The following is a 17683-nucleotide window of genomic DNA, read 5'->3' as shown; positions in this document are numbered from 1 at the left end:
TTATATTATTAGAAATAAAATTCAAAACCACATTGCAGATAGCAAGTCATTAGTAGCAGACATGTTATCATACTGCCAAATTATATGACAGTAGAGTTAACTAGTTATAAACTCATATATTTACAGTCATATATGATTTAGTACAATAGCTAACATATGAAGCATTGTCTACATTTCAAACCCTATACTAATAAAATAAGCACATTATATGCATTACCTCATGCATTATTCCTGAGATATGTACTATCTCTATTTTACAGGCTATAAAACTGAAGCACATAGGTTAAATAACATGCCTTGGATCACACAGCAAGTAGCAGAGTTTGAATTCAATCCCAGATTTGTTTAATATGAACATTTGCTTTTAACAACTCTGCAATGCCCTGAAACCTTGTGAACTAGCAGTGAGAAAAGACTTAATATGTAGTTTGTCTTAAACTGGTAATTTAATTGATTCAGATGGCTAGATACAAAAACTCATTATCACTGCTCAATATTTATGGTACATAACTAGAACAAAATAGCCCCTTGAAATTCTAAATGGAATTATACAGAGACCTTAGCAAACTACCAAATCAAAGAACAGCACTATAGCATATAGTTTCTCTATAAGTATATAAGGTATAATGGAAATTTTTCAGTGCTCCCTTAAATGCAAAAATCAAAGAACTAAACTTCAAAGAGAGAACAACCTAAGATCTAGATAGTTTCCAATCAATTCCCCAAAACCTTTGACTCTTCTCTACAGAAAGGCCTTAGGGATGCATCCTGTGGTTAGCCCTTATTTCATTAGTTCTTTTCAGCCACCAAACCTGCCATTTTTTGCCATCAATCATCTGCACTGGAAGGCTACGCTTTAAGTATTCAATGTTTCATTTCTACCTCCAAAGACACCCCCAATATGTACAGCTCTTACTCCAATGCAGGAGGAGGCAAGTAGCACAGATACCCTACCCACTCTCTTTCCCCTTTTCTCATATGCTTAAAATCAGTACTACGAAAACATATTCTCATCTTTTTCTTGCTGTTGACCATTCCTTAAGCCCTCACCAGCTAGTTTAATAACTTACTCAAGTGTACAGTTTCAAGGCTTGGAATTCAAATCTGTGCACTATAATATCAAAACTACAAATAACTATTATTTCTGAAACATTTCCAAGTCAGAAATGTTGAATTCATGAGTGTCACTGATCTAGTAAATTTTACTTTTTTCCAAAAAATATTTTATACAAAATATAAAATCTTGGTATATCACATATTGCCCATAATAGGAGCCAACAGGTGCAATCTTTCATATATTCTCATGTTTAACAAAAATTTCACTTCTGTTAATTTTCCAGTACTGATTTGTACTGATACAATCAATCTCCCTAACTCAAAGACTTTGTGACAAGTACTTTTGGAATCTTGTGTAAGCAAAACCAAATTTTAACATTCTGTATACAACTTCTTTAGAAGTTGCAAGCAATTTCCTAGGTCTTGACCACATGCCTGCATTATATATTTTGCCTGAAATATGTGCAAACATCATTAATATGCCTTCTCTGGTACATGTCTATTCTCCAATGACAAGAAAATGAAAATGTCCTCTTTAATTTTCTCTAGGCATTAAGCAAGATGGCTAAGATTTTCTTTTCATTAAGAGAATTCAGCTGGCATGCTTCTTGTAAAGTATCATTTATGGTTTAAAAAATAGATTTAGCAAAAGACAAAATACAGAAAACGAGACTAGTGGTAAAGAGTACTTTGCTCTGCTTGGCTTCAAGTAGGACAAAACTTAAAGGGGAACAATACAGAATGGGGCTGCCACATATAAACTCAAAGAGCAAGTAATAAACTGGAAGATCAATAAATCTCAGTTAAGTGTAATTAAACAAAATATTTTTAAAGCACTGTAATGGTTTTCATTGACATTAATTTGATGTAACCATTCCATATTAAATTGTTCTAACACTTACTATAAATTTTCATCTAAATTATCAATTTTGGATTTCAATTTCAAAATAAAATATATAAAAATAAAGTTTATATAAAAATAGAAATAAGATTACAAAATTAACCAATGTACTTCATTTCCATAGAATAAAAAATGAGTTTAAAGCATAGTGTGTGGAGGTAGAACACAGTCACCCAGGCGCAGGCCAGGATGTTTGTCCTCGTGGAGATGGTGGAACCGTGTGGATACCTCCATGGAAGGTATCCATAAGAGGAAGCTCAAGGTTTCCATTGCTGAGGAACTGAACAAGAATCTGGTCAACAAGGTTGTGAACAACTGAGGGCTCTGCATCTGCCTGTTTGGTATCATCACGCAGGAGGACGTCCATGTGTTTCCAGGGGATGGTGCCTCACATACCAAAATTTGCTTTCACTACATGATATTCCACTTGTTCCTGCATGAGATTCTGATTTGGAAGATCAAGGGCTGCAGCCCACAGGGCATGCACATCTCTCTCGGGTTCTTCTGTCACGTTCTCATCACCCCAGAGACAATGCAGCAGCCAACCAAGTTTGATGAAGCAGCGGAGCTCTACGTATGGGAGTAAGAAATAGAGGCAGGGGTGCAAAACCTGCACATGGATACAGGCGCGGAGATCTGCTTTTGGACAAAAGCTTTGTGCACACATCTCCCATGGGGCCCAGCTTAGCTGAGGCCACCTCTTCTGGTGAAAACTCCAAAGAAGGAGGCTCTGTACACTTGTGGGATCCATTAGTAAGCTCAGTCTGGGCCTTCTCTCCTGGTAGATCAGGAACTAGCCCTGGGGTTTGACAGTGACCCAGCCCATCTGGCCTTGGGAAGGTGGTGTGGCTAGCACTGAAGACAGTAACTAAGCAAATGAGGAGGATTCGCCACCTAGAGCTTGGGTGGGTGGGGCCAGGAGTGCCACCCGTTTGTCTCTTTCCCCAACCATCCTGGTCAGGCTCCTCTTTCCAGAACTACCTCTGAAGTCCTGCCACAGTGGACTGTTTTTTTGTTTTGTTATGTTATGTTTCTTTGTCTTTGCAGTGCTAAGGATGAAACCCAGGGCCTTTTTCACACTATGCAAACTGTACCACTGAGCCATACCCCTAGCTCCATCCCACCCTGTGGACTTGGGGCTTTCAATTTCAGCAGAGACATTAAATAAACAATGGCAGCATCAGTAAGGGGAAAAAAAACTAGTTTAAATTGAGAAATGCTGAATAATATGGTAAAGCATCTAATAAGACTATGAACTCAGAATTTTAGTAGACAACCAAATTAAAAAACAAAAGAGATAGCAGAGTTCTGGATAAAAACCTGATAAAAGTTCTTCTATGTTACTACAGAAATAGTGACTACTATTCAATTTAGCTACAATACTTAATTTAGCTACAATAAGGTAGAGATAAGGGGAGTAGAGCATGGGATGGTGGAAATCAACTGTCAGGTTACTAAGTGATAGCCACTGTCCTGGGTCATTTCTCTAGTCTGAGGATCAGGGAATAGTGAGGTTGGGTTACTTACCCAAAGTGGTATGGTTGATAAGCAGAAGAGCTGAGATTTGATTTTGAAGCCCACATACTTTCAGTCACTAGTATGTTCTTTGGCATAATGGCATGTATTGCAATTGCCCCATTCCCCAGAGCCAAAAGACAATTTTTAATAACTTCTATACTCACATCAATACTAAATAAAGAGACAATGCTTTTCCTCACAAGACCCTTATCTTCGTGCTTTCATTTTCCATGATTTAATGAAACTTAGGCTTCAAACATCATTACGTATAATCTTATAAACTTTAAACAAGTCATTTAATCTTAGAACTACAGATTTCAAGTCTTTATTAACATTTTTAACTTGAGAATCTTGCCCAAATTTAATTACAATAAAATCTAACAATGCTTGAAGAATGAAATATTTCTGATTTTTATTCTTTTTTTTAAATCCCATATCTACCTGTTGTCCTGAAACCACCTGATCCACCTCCATCCTGCAACAGAACACATGAACCTCTACCCACAGCCAGAGTCACAGCCATTCCCACCATCTGTATCACTGCCACCTTGGGACCAGCTGTATGATTGGGCAACAATCTTCAATGAGCAAAGAAATTTCTTGCTAAAGCTACACATTACAGAATTGCTGAAGGGTTGTGGCGATTACTGCCAGGCACAGCATGATGACCTTTATGATGATAAGTGAACTGCAAAAATTCATTACTACAGAGAAAGCCCTCACAAGAACAGTCAACCTGGACACAGAAGTGCTGAACTGAAATTAACAAGGCATTTTCCAGTTTTGACTTATATGGGGTAAACCTCAGTGTACTACTCCCTTTCTGTTCCTCAGTATTGCTGGATTTTGAAGAGCCTCTATTTCATATCCCATTACACTCAGTTTTATATTCAAGGCACTGAGAATTTCAACTGAAGTATACTACAGTAAACTCAGTTTCTTTACATGTATTTATTGCATTCACTTTCTAAAATCTATCTTGTTCATGTATATGTTAATTGTAATGGAGTTACTAATGCAAAAGTTCACTGTAATTCACATGTAAGCAACAAAATAAAAATTTAAAAAAAATTTCATAACTCACTGAGAATTTTTTTAAACTAAATTAGAATGGCTTGAATGAACTACTCATCTCCTACAGGAGTCACATATAAGATATTTCTTATTACATACAATACAATCAATGCAACCTTAAAATTTTTACTGAGAGCCCAGCACCAGTGGCTCACACCTGTTATCCCAGCTACTCAGGAGGCAGACATCAGGAGAATCGCTGTTCTAATCCAGCCCAGGCAAACAGTTTGTGAAACCCTATCTCAAAAAACCTTATCACAAAAAATTGAGCTGGTGGAGTGGCTGAAGGTAAAGACCCTGAGTTCGAGCCCCAGTACTGCCAGAAAAAAAAAATTACAGAGAAAACTTAAGGGTGTGTGTGTGTGTGTGTGTGTGTGTGTGTGTGTGTGTGTATGTGTGTGTGTAAAAAAGAAAGCATTTATGGTCTTTACTGGCCTTTTGATAAAGGTGCACTACCATCCAGCCAGACACTGATGACTAGCAAAGTCTTGTAATTGTTAGGTCTCAACTTGACATCACTTATGTCATCTTAAACTCTGCTTGACCCTAGAGTTGTTTGGCTCCCACAGAGACAGGCCCTCCAAGGAAAACGTCTTGGACCAGCACCTGAGCCAGAACACAAGACTGAGCTCCTTGACTACCCTCAGCATATTGCATAATAATTAGGTATAAAAACATATAAAAATATACATAGAATTAGATGAAACACAAGAAATTCGGCTGAATTTCAACTGCATGAAAAGAAACTAAAATATATTTTGACTGTCCTTTGCTTCTTTTGATGTCCAGCATGGTTAGCTGGGTGTGGTGGTCACACCTGTAATTAACTTGGGAGGCAGAAGCAGGAGGATTACTAGTTTGAGAGCAGCCTTGGGCTACATAGCAAGTTCAAGAGCAGAGTGGCTAAACTGTGAGACCTTGGGCCCCCACCCTACTCTAAAAAAGCTCAGTATGGTTGAACAAAATTATTAGTTTTGGATGAGTTACATTCTGATTAATAGGGGTTTTACTTTCTAAAATAACATCGGAATCTCTCATGATTTAAAGCCTTGATAAAGGACATATTTTAAATATAAGTTAATTTTAGTGAATTGAATAACCACCCTTTCATGCTTAGGTCAAATTCTTAGAAACTATAATCAAAAATTCTGTGAAATATTTTTCCTTCAAAGAAATCAAATTATATTCACAAATGTTAATTTTACTTATCCATTCAATACTCTTGAAAGTATCTGATTTAAAAGACAGAGAAAGCACATTATTTCTATCAATTCTCCCTTAAAAATCCCAAGAACTTTCTTAGAAATACTTGTTATTATCCCCACTCATCATAGTGAAATGCCAAGTTAGTCTGAGTTATTCAGAGGTCACTCCCACTGACACCATCCAAGCACTTAAGTTCTTTTTGGAGGACTACCTTTTTTCTGTCGTGTACCCCCATTTCAGCTGAAGGTATACAAACTGGCAAATGCATTATAAATAGCAAAGACTCTCAACACATACAACTGCTCATATTTTCTCTTTCAAGTCAAAGAGACTCACAGTGTGTGTGGGGGGGAGAGAGAGAGAGAGAGAGAGAGGAGACTGAGAAAGACAGAAGAGAGAGAAAAATCTTCCCAAACTATTCTCTTTGGACCTTTAGGAAATAACTTCTCAGGGATGAGGAAATAAGATTTACATTGAGTGGGGCAGATTATCCACATTAGTTTAGAAAAAAATTCATGCCTCAGAGCCGAATATGGTACCTGTAATCCCAGCTACTTGAGAGGTAGAGATGGGAGGATTACAGTTCAAGGCCAGCCCAGCCCCCCCCCAAAAAATTAGCAACACCCTCTCTCAGAAAACAAGCTAGACATAGTAGCACATGCACATATGTGTAATCCCTGCTGCACAGGTATGGACATAGAAGGATTGCAGTCCCAGGCTGGGCCCAAGCAAAAAGAACAAGACCCAACATGAAGTGTAAAGGGTTGGAGACACAGCTCAATCAAGACTAAGTACAAACCCCATATCAAAAAAATTTTTAAAAAATCCATGTCCCACTAGAGTTCGATCTCATGTAGCTACTCCATAGACAGAGGTTTCCAGGGTTCCCAAAAGGAATAAACCCAGGTACAACAATCATCACACTCAGGAAGGCCCAAAGATATATCTTTCTCCGCTGATATTCATCATTTCAATATTCATCATTTATTTATCCCAGTCCAATTACAGCCATCTAATTACTAAGGGAATGTCTTTACCATAAAGCAAAGTTTCCTACCTTCAACAAATTTCCAAAGGAGCAAAATCAGAAAGTAAATAAAATTCCACTTCTTATGTAGATAGAAAGGACTTTGTTATCTCTTGCACGCTTTAGTATTTATTCTAGTTAGGCCCTTTTCCAAGTTTACTGAAGGCCAGGTGATGTTAAAAAAAAAAAAATGTAAGTATGACCCTCAGGCACAACAAGGAATTGCCTTAAGTAACAGCAGGTAGAATTTTGAATTATAATAAAATGCTTCTCCTATTGACTGTTCTGGATTCTTCTGACCTGTCTGGATTTTCACTCTTTACAGACTGTGCCATCTGCCAAATTTTGAGATTGCCATGGTGAGCAAGCAGGGAAGTAAGGAGGAGCTAAAAGCCACTCATATCCTTATCTCACATATCCTTTGTATTGTTCCTTTATTGGTTAATCTGAAGAAAAAAAAACTTAAGTCATCATCCTTGTCCATCTCCTGCTCTGGCCTAACTCAGTAACAGAAATGATTTAAACTAAAGTCATCTGACACTACAGTCTATATTCTTAAACACTGTATTAACTGCCTCCAATCTAAGTTGTGATATCCTCATGTTTATATAGTCTTTGCAAACTCCTGAACTTTAAACTGGCTTATAATTTATATTTAAAAAATTATTCAGGAAACCAAGTTACCTCATATTCTGACATAAATACATATGTAAAACACCATTAGGAGGACCAAGTGAAAATTAAGATAGTTTGCTGAGTTATCCTCAAATTGAAATAAATGGACAGCACTAAAGAAAGCTAATTATAGAAGAAAGCTCTAAGACAGACTATTGTAATTTTGGTGATGCTATCAGGTTATTGCTTATGACAGTAAAATAGGTATATTAAATTATCATGCAAACATCAACTTCATAAAATGTATCAGCATTTATCTTTATGTTTAGTTAAGTGCTTTCACTTACCCTTTTTCTTTATTATTTCACTTATTTGTACTGAGAGATGGGCAACACAGTATATTATACTGACTATACCAGGTGTGCCACCATGCAATTATTGACCTTAAATAGCACTTTACTTCTCAAGAACACATTTTTCTCATGCATAAAATAAAAGATCTCTTTGGACTATTCATTTTTAAGGCCTTGATAAACAATTTTTATCCCCCAAATTTCAAATTTGAAAAGTCTTTGAAGATTAAACAAAATTAGTTACAAAGATTTGAAAGAAAGAAAAACTGTCATTTCTGGAAGATTTTACAGCTAGCAAAAAAGAATTTACAGTGAAGTTATTAAAATTAATTAGAGTTCAGCAAGTTGCTAAAACAATGTACAAAAACCACACTGCAGACAGAGCAACAGAAGTCAGAAAATGTATTTGGAGAAAGGTATCATTTTTTACAACATCAACAAAAAAATTTCTATCAAAGATACTTGTGGAAAAAAAAATTAAGTATTGTAAAAACTTAATAGAATACTATTCATTAAATACATAAATAATCAGAGATATGGTTCATTCAAAAATGCAAAGATTTAATGCCCAAAAGATGCCCTTCTGAGTAGAAATTCACTACTACAATACAAATCAAAATCCCAACAGGATTTTTGCTTGAAGAACTTGACAAACCTGGACAGAGTAGCTCATACCTATAATCCTATCTACTTGGGAAACTGAGATCAGATCAGGAGCATCTTGAGGCCAGCTGAGGCAAAGAGATCATGAGACCCCATCTCAACCAACAGCTGGGTGTGGTGGTGCACACCTGTGGGAAGCACAAAACAGGAGAACCACTGGCCTAGCCAAAAGTAGCCTGGGCAAAAAAGCAAGACCCCCCTCTCCAAAATAACCACAACAAAAAGTGCTGGAGGCATGGCTCAAGAAGTAGAATGCCCATCTAGTAAACTCAAAACCCTGAGTTCAAATCCCAGTATCACTAAAAAAAAAAAAAAAGAATTTGACAAGCTGACTCTAAAATTAAGCATTAGGGTAGGGGCTGTAACTCAATGTTAGCTCAATGATGAAGCACTTGCTTAGCAGGTGTGAAGGTCGGGGTTCCCATGTCTACTACCACCACAGGGGGAAAAAAGTTCATGAAGAACAAGACCCAAGAACAGTCAATTCTAAAGAACAAAATCAAGGAAATAAGCTTACCAGATGTGAGGATAGTGATAGTAATGAAAACACTGTGGTATTGGGGAAGGAATAAGCATCTCTCTCTTCTTTGATATCCCGAGACCCTCCTACTTAGAAATCAAGAAAGAAATTTCACCCATGCTCCACAAAATTCTTTCAAGGTCTTCTTAGTCTTATAAATTGGTGTTATTTATTCTCTAAACACAAGAGTATGAAGTAGAGGCTTCCTATTACCTTTGTTACTACTGTCCTCCTTAAAGCACATTTCACTTTCCTAACTATACTAAGTGTTTCCCTTCTCGAGATATTGTATACTTCTCTACCAAGAACATCATGTGGAGTGATGTTCAGTTGCCAGTGTGAGACTAAAAGGACAGACTGCTCAGAGTATACAAGCATCAGTAGTCACACACTATTACTTATATTTTAAGAGAAAAAAACATAAAATTTAACTTATAAGTTTTAATATGTGATAAAAACTGTTGTAATGTGCCAGGAGACAACAGAAAGAACATTCAAAGGCATGAGTTAAAATTAACTTGACAATACAGTATATTGTAAATGATTTACAAAGTATGCTGATATAGTTCCAGTCCTTTTTCATTAAAAAATGAGGTAAAATCATAAAATGATAATTATCAACACACTAAGATAGTAATACAAAAATAATTATAGAACAAAATTTTAAAGCTATAAATATATGTATTTCAAATGTTTATAAACTAACTGTAATGACTTAAAAGTTTAAAAAAAAAAAGTCAGTCTGACCTCCCTATACAGAGTACTCTATGAAGTTCAACAGAATCAAGCAAAATTAAGGAAGATATATGGGTAAGAAAGGCAAGCACGAGACATTCTATTCTATTCTATTCTATTCTATTCTATTCTATTCTATTCTAGGTGGAATAAATGATCAAAAAGAGAAATACAAGTGACCAAATATAATACAGTAATGTCAGAAGAAATAAACAAATTGAACATACTGAGCTAGAATCAATAAAGTAGTCAGCAGTGAAAGCCCAAAGGCTGTCTGAAATTTTTGGATTTCTTAGGAAGATAAAAGAGTCATTGCGGGTCTAATTGTGGGAGTGAAAAGATGAAAGCAGTGTCTCGGAAAGATAACTCCAACAGCTGAGTGTAGGATGAGCTGAAAGGGTATAAGAGATTGGAGGCAGGAATAAACAGCTACAAAACTTAAAGTGCAAAAGCATGTACAGGGTGAGTATCCTTTATCTGAAACACTTCAGAATACTTCAGATTTCAGACTGTTACAGGTTAGGATAACTTGTGTGTGTGTATATATACATATATATCAAGGTATCTTGCAGACAGGACCCAAGCCTAGACAGAAAATTCATTTATACTTCAGATACACCTTACATACACAGTCTGAAGGTAATTTTAGTGCACCTAGGAAATACTTTGATTGCAACCTATCATATAAGCCAGGTGTGGAATTTTTCCTCTTGAAGTATGATGTCAGGGCTCAAAAAGCTTCAGATTTTGAGTACTTCAGATTTTCAAATTAGAGCTGCTCAACCTGAGCTACTGCTGCAAAGCATGTTGAAACACAGAAGCAGGAAGTACGTAATTAGGGCTGGCAGAGTGGCGCAAGTGGTAGAGTGCCTGCCTAGCAAATGCAAGCCCCTGAGTTCAAACCCCAGTGCTGCCTAAAAAAAAAAAAAAAAAATTAAAACTCTGTAGACTGCCATAAGAATAAAATGAGATAAAGTATATTAAAAGAATTCTCTAATTGTGAATGTTATGGAAATATTAACTATTATAATTTCTTTGGGAGGAGATAGTTTTGATATACTAGAAATGCTCTGGCCATAAAGTCAGACATGCATTCAAACTCTGAATTTATTTTTACTTACTAGTATATTTAGTAGACCTTAAGCGAGTCATTTAACCACCCTGAGAAACCACTTTTAATATGTAAATTGAAAAAACAATCTTGCAATGGCCCAAAAGAATAAATAATTCATTATAAAATCTCCAACAAAGCCTCTGAATTACAGTAGATAGTCACAAGGCATGGGGAAGAGGACAGATGGGAATTCATTTAGACTGCCCTTATTGGAGAGAAAGCCACAGTGCTAGTTAACAACTAAAATGGCCATCTCTTTCTCCATGTTATTTTAAAAAGGAATGAAATAATATAGTATCTTATTAATGCTCTACTTTAGACAAAGCCAAGTCTACAGCAGCATGAAGAACAACAGTCAAGTCATATTGCCAATATGATTTAAAAATGAACAATATCAGGCAAATAGTGATTTTTTTCTTTTTCAATTTATAAAAAGACTACTAAGATTTATATTACTGTCTAAATAGCCCCTACTTCTAATCTCTATTACCTGTGAAAAATGTTTAAAGAGACAAGGAATGGAAAAGGAAAAGTACATCAAGAGGGAACTTAAATGGTACCAAGGTAAAGAATAAGTAAAGCTGAAGTTAACTTGCTCTAGATAAACCCCTTATGGACTTTTACCTGGTTAAAAAAAAAAAAATCAATTTGAAATGCCCTCCTGAGATCTTCCCACCTACTTTCTTTGCTAAAATAGGAGTAAGGGGTATTTATAAAATCAACTATAGAGCACTTTTGGCTCAGTGGGGTTTGAGAAACAACAATAAAATAGAATATACATGAACAATGTCCATAAATGTTTCCTTTCCAGTCTAGACTAAAAAGGTTCCAATTAACTAGGGATCTCTAGTACACTATTCACTCTTTAACTAAATTCTTTACAATATACCAAGAATGCACTGGAAGGAATACAAACATGGTATCACATTTAGGCCTAAAGAAATGAGATTAAAACAACAAGAAAGTGCCAGAAGAGAACTATAAAGAAAGTATTAGTTATGGAAGAAGAACAAAGAAAGAGTTAAAGAATGAATGGATTAAATAGAGAAAACCAGAAAGGAAGGAAGGAGGAATGAACTATAGTTGGAGGACCAAGATAAAGCAATGGACAGAGGCCACTGCTAAATGGACTCAGGAAAGCTATTGGATTTAAAAACAGAAACAGACATATAGTTTATCTGACAGAGATAAGTACATATACTCACATCCATCCAACTTGCAATACAGCTAATATATATTTGAAGAAAAAACTATATACACATTTTATTCAATTCCATGAACTCAATCTCATGCACTCACCTAGAAAGACAGCGAGAGAAGGAGAAAGAGAAAGAGGGAGAGAGAGAGAGAAACATCTCACACAACCAAATACTGAAACACATTTATTCCCCAGTGTAAACAGGAGATTGAAGCTATGGGTCTAAGTCTGCCAGCCCTACTCCCATGTGCCTCACCCAGCATGCTCATCATAACTCCTGAGTTAAAGATAGACATTTTTCATACAACACAGCTCTACTCATAAGTAAGCCACTTTAGTCAATGTTCAAACAAAGAAAATGGTAATTCATTCAGGCACTGAAGGAAGAACTGGCTGTTACACTTGATGAAAGGCAGAATACTGTCATTTATGAACTATTTAAGAAACTTTTGAGAGTAATTTTGGCTCAGTTTTTGCTTCACATGCAGATTTTAGAATGTATTTGCTGCTTAATGCCTTTTTCCTTTCTCATCTTAATTATATTAAGCACATTGGAAACAGGTAGCTAAACAGATTTTGTCCAAAACAATTATTTGGGGACAGAAAATTGTATAAACAAAGTGAACATTTCAGGAAGCTAACATCAGACAAATAAAAACAAAACCTCTGAGCAATGGGTAAGGTTACAGAAAAAGTGTGGGCACAAAGTTCAAGACAGCTCCCCCATGTTGAACTTGGGTAAGAAAGTGAAGTCAAGTTGGAAAGCATTTACAAGGGGTTATGAGTGGCTCTTTTCACTTTCTTATAAAACCACTAATGTCTCTTTTCCCTGAGCCAATACTTTCAAATAATAGTGCAAAATTCTGGAAACATTTATTAAAACATCTTCAATATCAGATTAACATTTTCTGAAAACTAGACTAACACAATAGGGGATGGAGGTATTTTTACTTTTAAATAGAAGCTTATAATTGCATTGCATAAATGATAAAGTCATTCCAAGTCACACATTTGTTTATTTCTTTACCCAATACCTAGTGAGTACCTACTATGTGCAAGACACTGTGATAGATCCTGGATATACAAAGTAAAATAAAACACAAAAATGGGGGCTGGAGGTACAGTTGCCTAGCAGGTACAAGGTCCTCAGTTTGATCTCTAGCACTGTAAAAAGAAAAAAATGGTAATAATAATACCTGTTCCCTTCAAGGCATCCTCAACCTAATGAGGAAGTTTTACTCAAATTAGGGCCTAGTGTTACAAGAAGAGTATACACAAGGTACTGCAGAAGGAATCAGGAAATTGTACCTGAGTAAAATGAAGGAAATTTACAGCTGTACTTCCCAACTGTGATTCTATATCAGAACCAAACAGAAGCTTATGTCTTGGCCTCACTTCAAACAAAATGAATTATAATCTCCTAAACCTTCAGGTGGGACTAAGAAATTTGTATTTTTAACATGTGCCTCAAGTGATTTAGAATCAAGACCAGGTATGGATAGAACTGTAGGTAATCATTTCAGCCTGGCAGGATGTATGAAATACAAACAACAAAGAGCAATCAATACATGAGTAGGGATGTAACTACGGTAGTCTTTCAAACAGGACCTGCAGAATTGGTGCAACTTCCAAAACAAGTAACAATCATCTATGTTACATATTTCAGTAAATGATTTGTGACATGAACTAATTTCCTATTGAAGCATATGAGAAATCTAAATGCAAATACTTCACATTTCAAGACAAAGATAAAATGTTCCTTTCCTTTAAACACAAAATAAACAAGACAAAAAACAGAACACCACTCAATTTTTATTAAATGTAGCAACTAATGATTTCCCTCAGGATCATTTCTGGGATTAGAATAGAAGTTCTGATAATACTGTCTTAACCTGAAAATGTTTCATAATGTATAAAATAAACTTAACATGTTTTTGAAATGTGATTTTAAAACTGTCCTTAAAGATTATAAATTTTTTTAATTTACTAGGAACAAAGGCACTTTTTAATTAAATATTTAGTATGATTTGTAATGATTTGGTATCTCCCATATATTATTAAATAACTGTATTATTAATTCCCTACAGCATTTTTTTTCATTTTTTTTATTGTTGTACTGGGGAACACTGTAGCATTTACAAAAGTTCTTACAACATATCAAATATACATAGTTGAAGTCACCCTTTCCATCATTCTCACTTATTCCCCCTCCTCCTACACCTGGAATAGTTTGAACAGGTCTCATGATTTTAAATTTTCAAACTGTTATAACAATGTTACTTTCTGACTAAAGTTTACCTATAATTGTACTTTTATACTCAATTCCAAGGAAGAATTGAATGACAAAGTCACCAATAACAGGACCATTTATAATAAGCTAATAGCAAAACAAAATCTTTTTCAATTGATTTCTATTTTTAAATGCTAAATAGTTTAAATCAACAACTGTTTAAATCCCTCAGTTCACCTCTAGAACAAAGACTTCATAAACAGAGATATAGACAAGCAATCATTTGAAACGGAAATAAGCCTTCAAAAGAAATTTTTCAGAAACCTAGGGAGAAACTTACTGAACATAATATACAAGATAATACATCCTATTGCTATCTTTTACTTCTAAATAAACCCTCCAAATCTTACTTAAATCATTAAAATGTATCCTAACAATTGATTCATAGAACAGGAAGATTTATTTACCAGTGTAAAATCTGTTGCCAAACCATGCAATAGTGATCCTCTGAAAGAGTACACAGGACACAAAAGCAACGGCAGTTAAAAACTAAAGGACTAACCACATAGCTCTACAAGACAGCCGGCTAACAAATAACAGAATTACACCTGCATTCTTCATACAACAAACCAACCTCCTTCTCAGTTAATTTAATACAATTTTAAAAACAGTAATATTATCCAGTTGCCTTAATTTTTTTCCAGGTGAAATACAGAAATTACGTTACAGTTTTGTTCATTTTTTTCAGGCTTCAATGATCTATTTACATAGAAGGCAGTATCACTTGCTTTCCTGGGTTAGGCACTGCTTCATTTCTGCCCTGCACCACTTTATTCATAGCTCCATTTTGCATTGCTGTTAGTACTTGAATCCTGCAAGGAGGGTACTAATAGCACCATGTAATACACGAGAAATCACTGCAAAAGCCAGATTTCAAACTCATGTCTCACTACAAAGCTCTTTCCATAGTACTACACAACTATTAAAAAAATCAAACCAAAATAACTGACTACAATTTCTTGGTATCACTGCTTTGGTAGCAGCAAAAACAAATCTGTCACAGATAAACCAAATGTATAAGACATGGTCTGGGTGGAGGTGGGGGGATGCTACCTAGCACCTGAACTGCTCTCTATAAGTAGGAAATTTCTCACTTTATGAATCTTCCTAGAAGGCACAGCCTATCTCCCTATACAGAAAAAACAGTGCCAGGTACTACTACTTTCAGTTCCCTGTAGTTAAGTGACATCGTCACTTATCCTAGACTCTGCCAATATGACTCCCAACAAGCACTCTAGAAGAGATAGACAGGAAAAATTGGGTTTGAACAGCAGAAGACAGTAGCAACACACAGTATCCAAAGGCAACAGTGGCAGCTCCCCAGAGGTGGAGTCCAGCCTTCAGCAATTTGCAGCCACATTATTTGTCACTAGACTGGGTTTATGTCAGGATTTTTAGCTATGTCTTTTCTGCTATCTAGTCTTCCTTGTTCTATTTAAGGCTACAGCCTTTTCAGGAGTTCAGTGAACAAATCAATATGCTTTTGATAAGACTCTTTTCTGCCTAAATCAGTCAGAATTGTCCTCTGTTGCTTATAAAAACCCTAAGACATTTAACAAAAAAAATAATTATACCTAATCAAATCATTTTACCTTATTATTTGCTCTTTTATATAACTTGCCATTATGGTCTTAAGGTGCATCTACTTTATACATGACGGTATGTTCTAACAATATGAACAACAACAAAAAAACTTCAAGTCAGGTTTCTTTAGCTCTTTCAAAAACAACACAAAAACACAGTCTACTAAGGATCATCATTACTGAGCTTCAAAGTTAATTAAGATTTCTTACCTGTCAGGAATACCTAGCCTCTTGACACTTCTATAAACAGAAAGAGTATTTGCAACATGTCGATAGTTAAACCAGAATCGGGATGTACACACCTAAAGTATTAAAACAAAAATATGATTTTTATGAGTCAAAATAAGCCATGGATTTACAGAATTATTTTCCTTTAAGTCTAATATAAAAATATGTGAAGAAAGAATATCAAAGCTTAGAAATAGCAAAGAACATAAAGAACTGTCAACAAAACCAGTCTCTCTACAGGGAGGACTTTCATAACTGATATTAAATAAAAAGACCATCCAGCTGAAGAGAAAACAAATCTTTGGGGAATTTAATCAAATACTGAACCAACTTAGTTACTCTCCATTTCTGTGATTCTGTAACATTCTTATTTCTAAGATTAAGTTCTTTAGAATCAAAGAAAATGCCCCTAATCTCTTCACAGAATAGAGAAGAAAATTAGCTACCTTGAGTTCTGTAATACTTGTTTCTCTCTTGATTGCTTCCTTAGTTGTAAGAAATGTAGGACACAGATAAAACGTATGATAGAAAAGTTTTGTATGCACATACAAAAATGTATTCTAAAGCTACTAGACAAAACAGAAAACTAGAAACAATTCTACCAATTTTTATACTTAAAATATTACTAAAAATGATATAAAAGATGCTAGAAAAATGTAACTCTATGGCTCTAAAGTTATTTCCTTGGGAATCCATTCTAAGGGAGGCAAACAAGATTTAGGATCCACTGGCAGTATGTCCACCAAGCACACACCTGCTTCTTACTACATGCCTGTGCTTACAGTAGGTATAATGACAATTTTGAGAATTGTACAGACCAGTCATGGTGATTCACACCTGTAATTATAGATACTTTGGAAGCAGAGATCAGGAGGACTATGGTTTGAGGCCAGCCAGGCACAAGTTAGTGAGAACCCATCTCAACAAATAAGCCAGGGCACAGTGGCCTATGCCTGTCATCTTGGCTACATGGCAGGTGTAAACAGAATTGCAGTCTAGGTTATTTCTGCAAGTTTATATAAGTTTATATCTTCTTCTGAAGAGAAGAAACATAAGGTATTCTTTCTTGGAGAATATGAAATGAGCCAGGAATTCATGTTAAAGTATTCTATTTAATCACAATATAATTATATCAAATACACACACACACGTACATATATATATATATATCAACTGTAATCACTCTATTTACTTCTAGCAGCCTGCAGATATAGTCTTACGTTTGCTTAGCACTTAAGCTGAATTACTCTACCCAACTCCTTTACAGTTCCACTGTATCCCTGCAATTCATCTTCCCATTTCTTTCCTTTCTCAGCATGAGTTAAAGGTTTTGAGATGCTGTATTCTTTGCTCCCTTTCCTTTTTTCACAAAAAAAATCAGCTTCCTTTCCTACCTCCTTGAGCTGACTATTTCCTTACCCTTTCTTCTGTCTGGCCCTTGCTACATTTGACTATGACACCCACTCCCTCAAATTTCATGTGTTATGTGACTGGATGTGGGCCTTTGGGAGGTAATTAGGTTAGATAAAGTCATGAGACTGGGCCCCCATGATGGCATCAGTGGCTTCAGAAGAGACATGAGCTAAACAATTTGCTCTGCCT

The 17683-nt window shown here is 35.6% G+C and overlaps 1 protein-coding gene and 1 pseudogene across 4 annotated transcripts in view; one reads left to right on the top strand and one right to left on the bottom strand.

The window, feature by feature from the left end:
• The window catches only part of Pigk (phosphatidylinositol glycan anchor biosynthesis class K), a 100691-nt gene that overhangs the window by 76260 nt on the left and 6748 nt on the right, over positions 1–17683 (bottom strand). For all 4 annotated transcript variants that reach the window (XM_074079731.1, XM_074079732.1, XM_074079733.1 and 1 more), the window contains one exon: positions 16064–16155. In XM_074079731.1, coding sequence (XP_073935832.1) covers positions 16064–16155 — 92 coding nt within the window. The remainder of the gene's footprint in view (positions 1–16063; positions 16156–17683) is intronic.
• LOC141424909 (DNA-directed RNA polymerase III subunit RPC8 pseudogene) lies at positions 2147–2742 on the top strand (annotated as a pseudogene).

Source organism: Castor canadensis, chromosome 7 (genome assembly GCF_047511655.1).
Source record: "Castor canadensis chromosome 7, mCasCan1.hap1v2, whole genome shotgun sequence".
In the NCBI taxonomy this organism is placed as follows: Eukaryota; Metazoa; Chordata; class Mammalia; order Rodentia; family Castoridae; genus Castor; species Castor canadensis.
The sequence above is the reverse complement of the archived record's forward strand: the minus strand, read 5'-3'. Positions and strand labels throughout refer to the sequence as shown.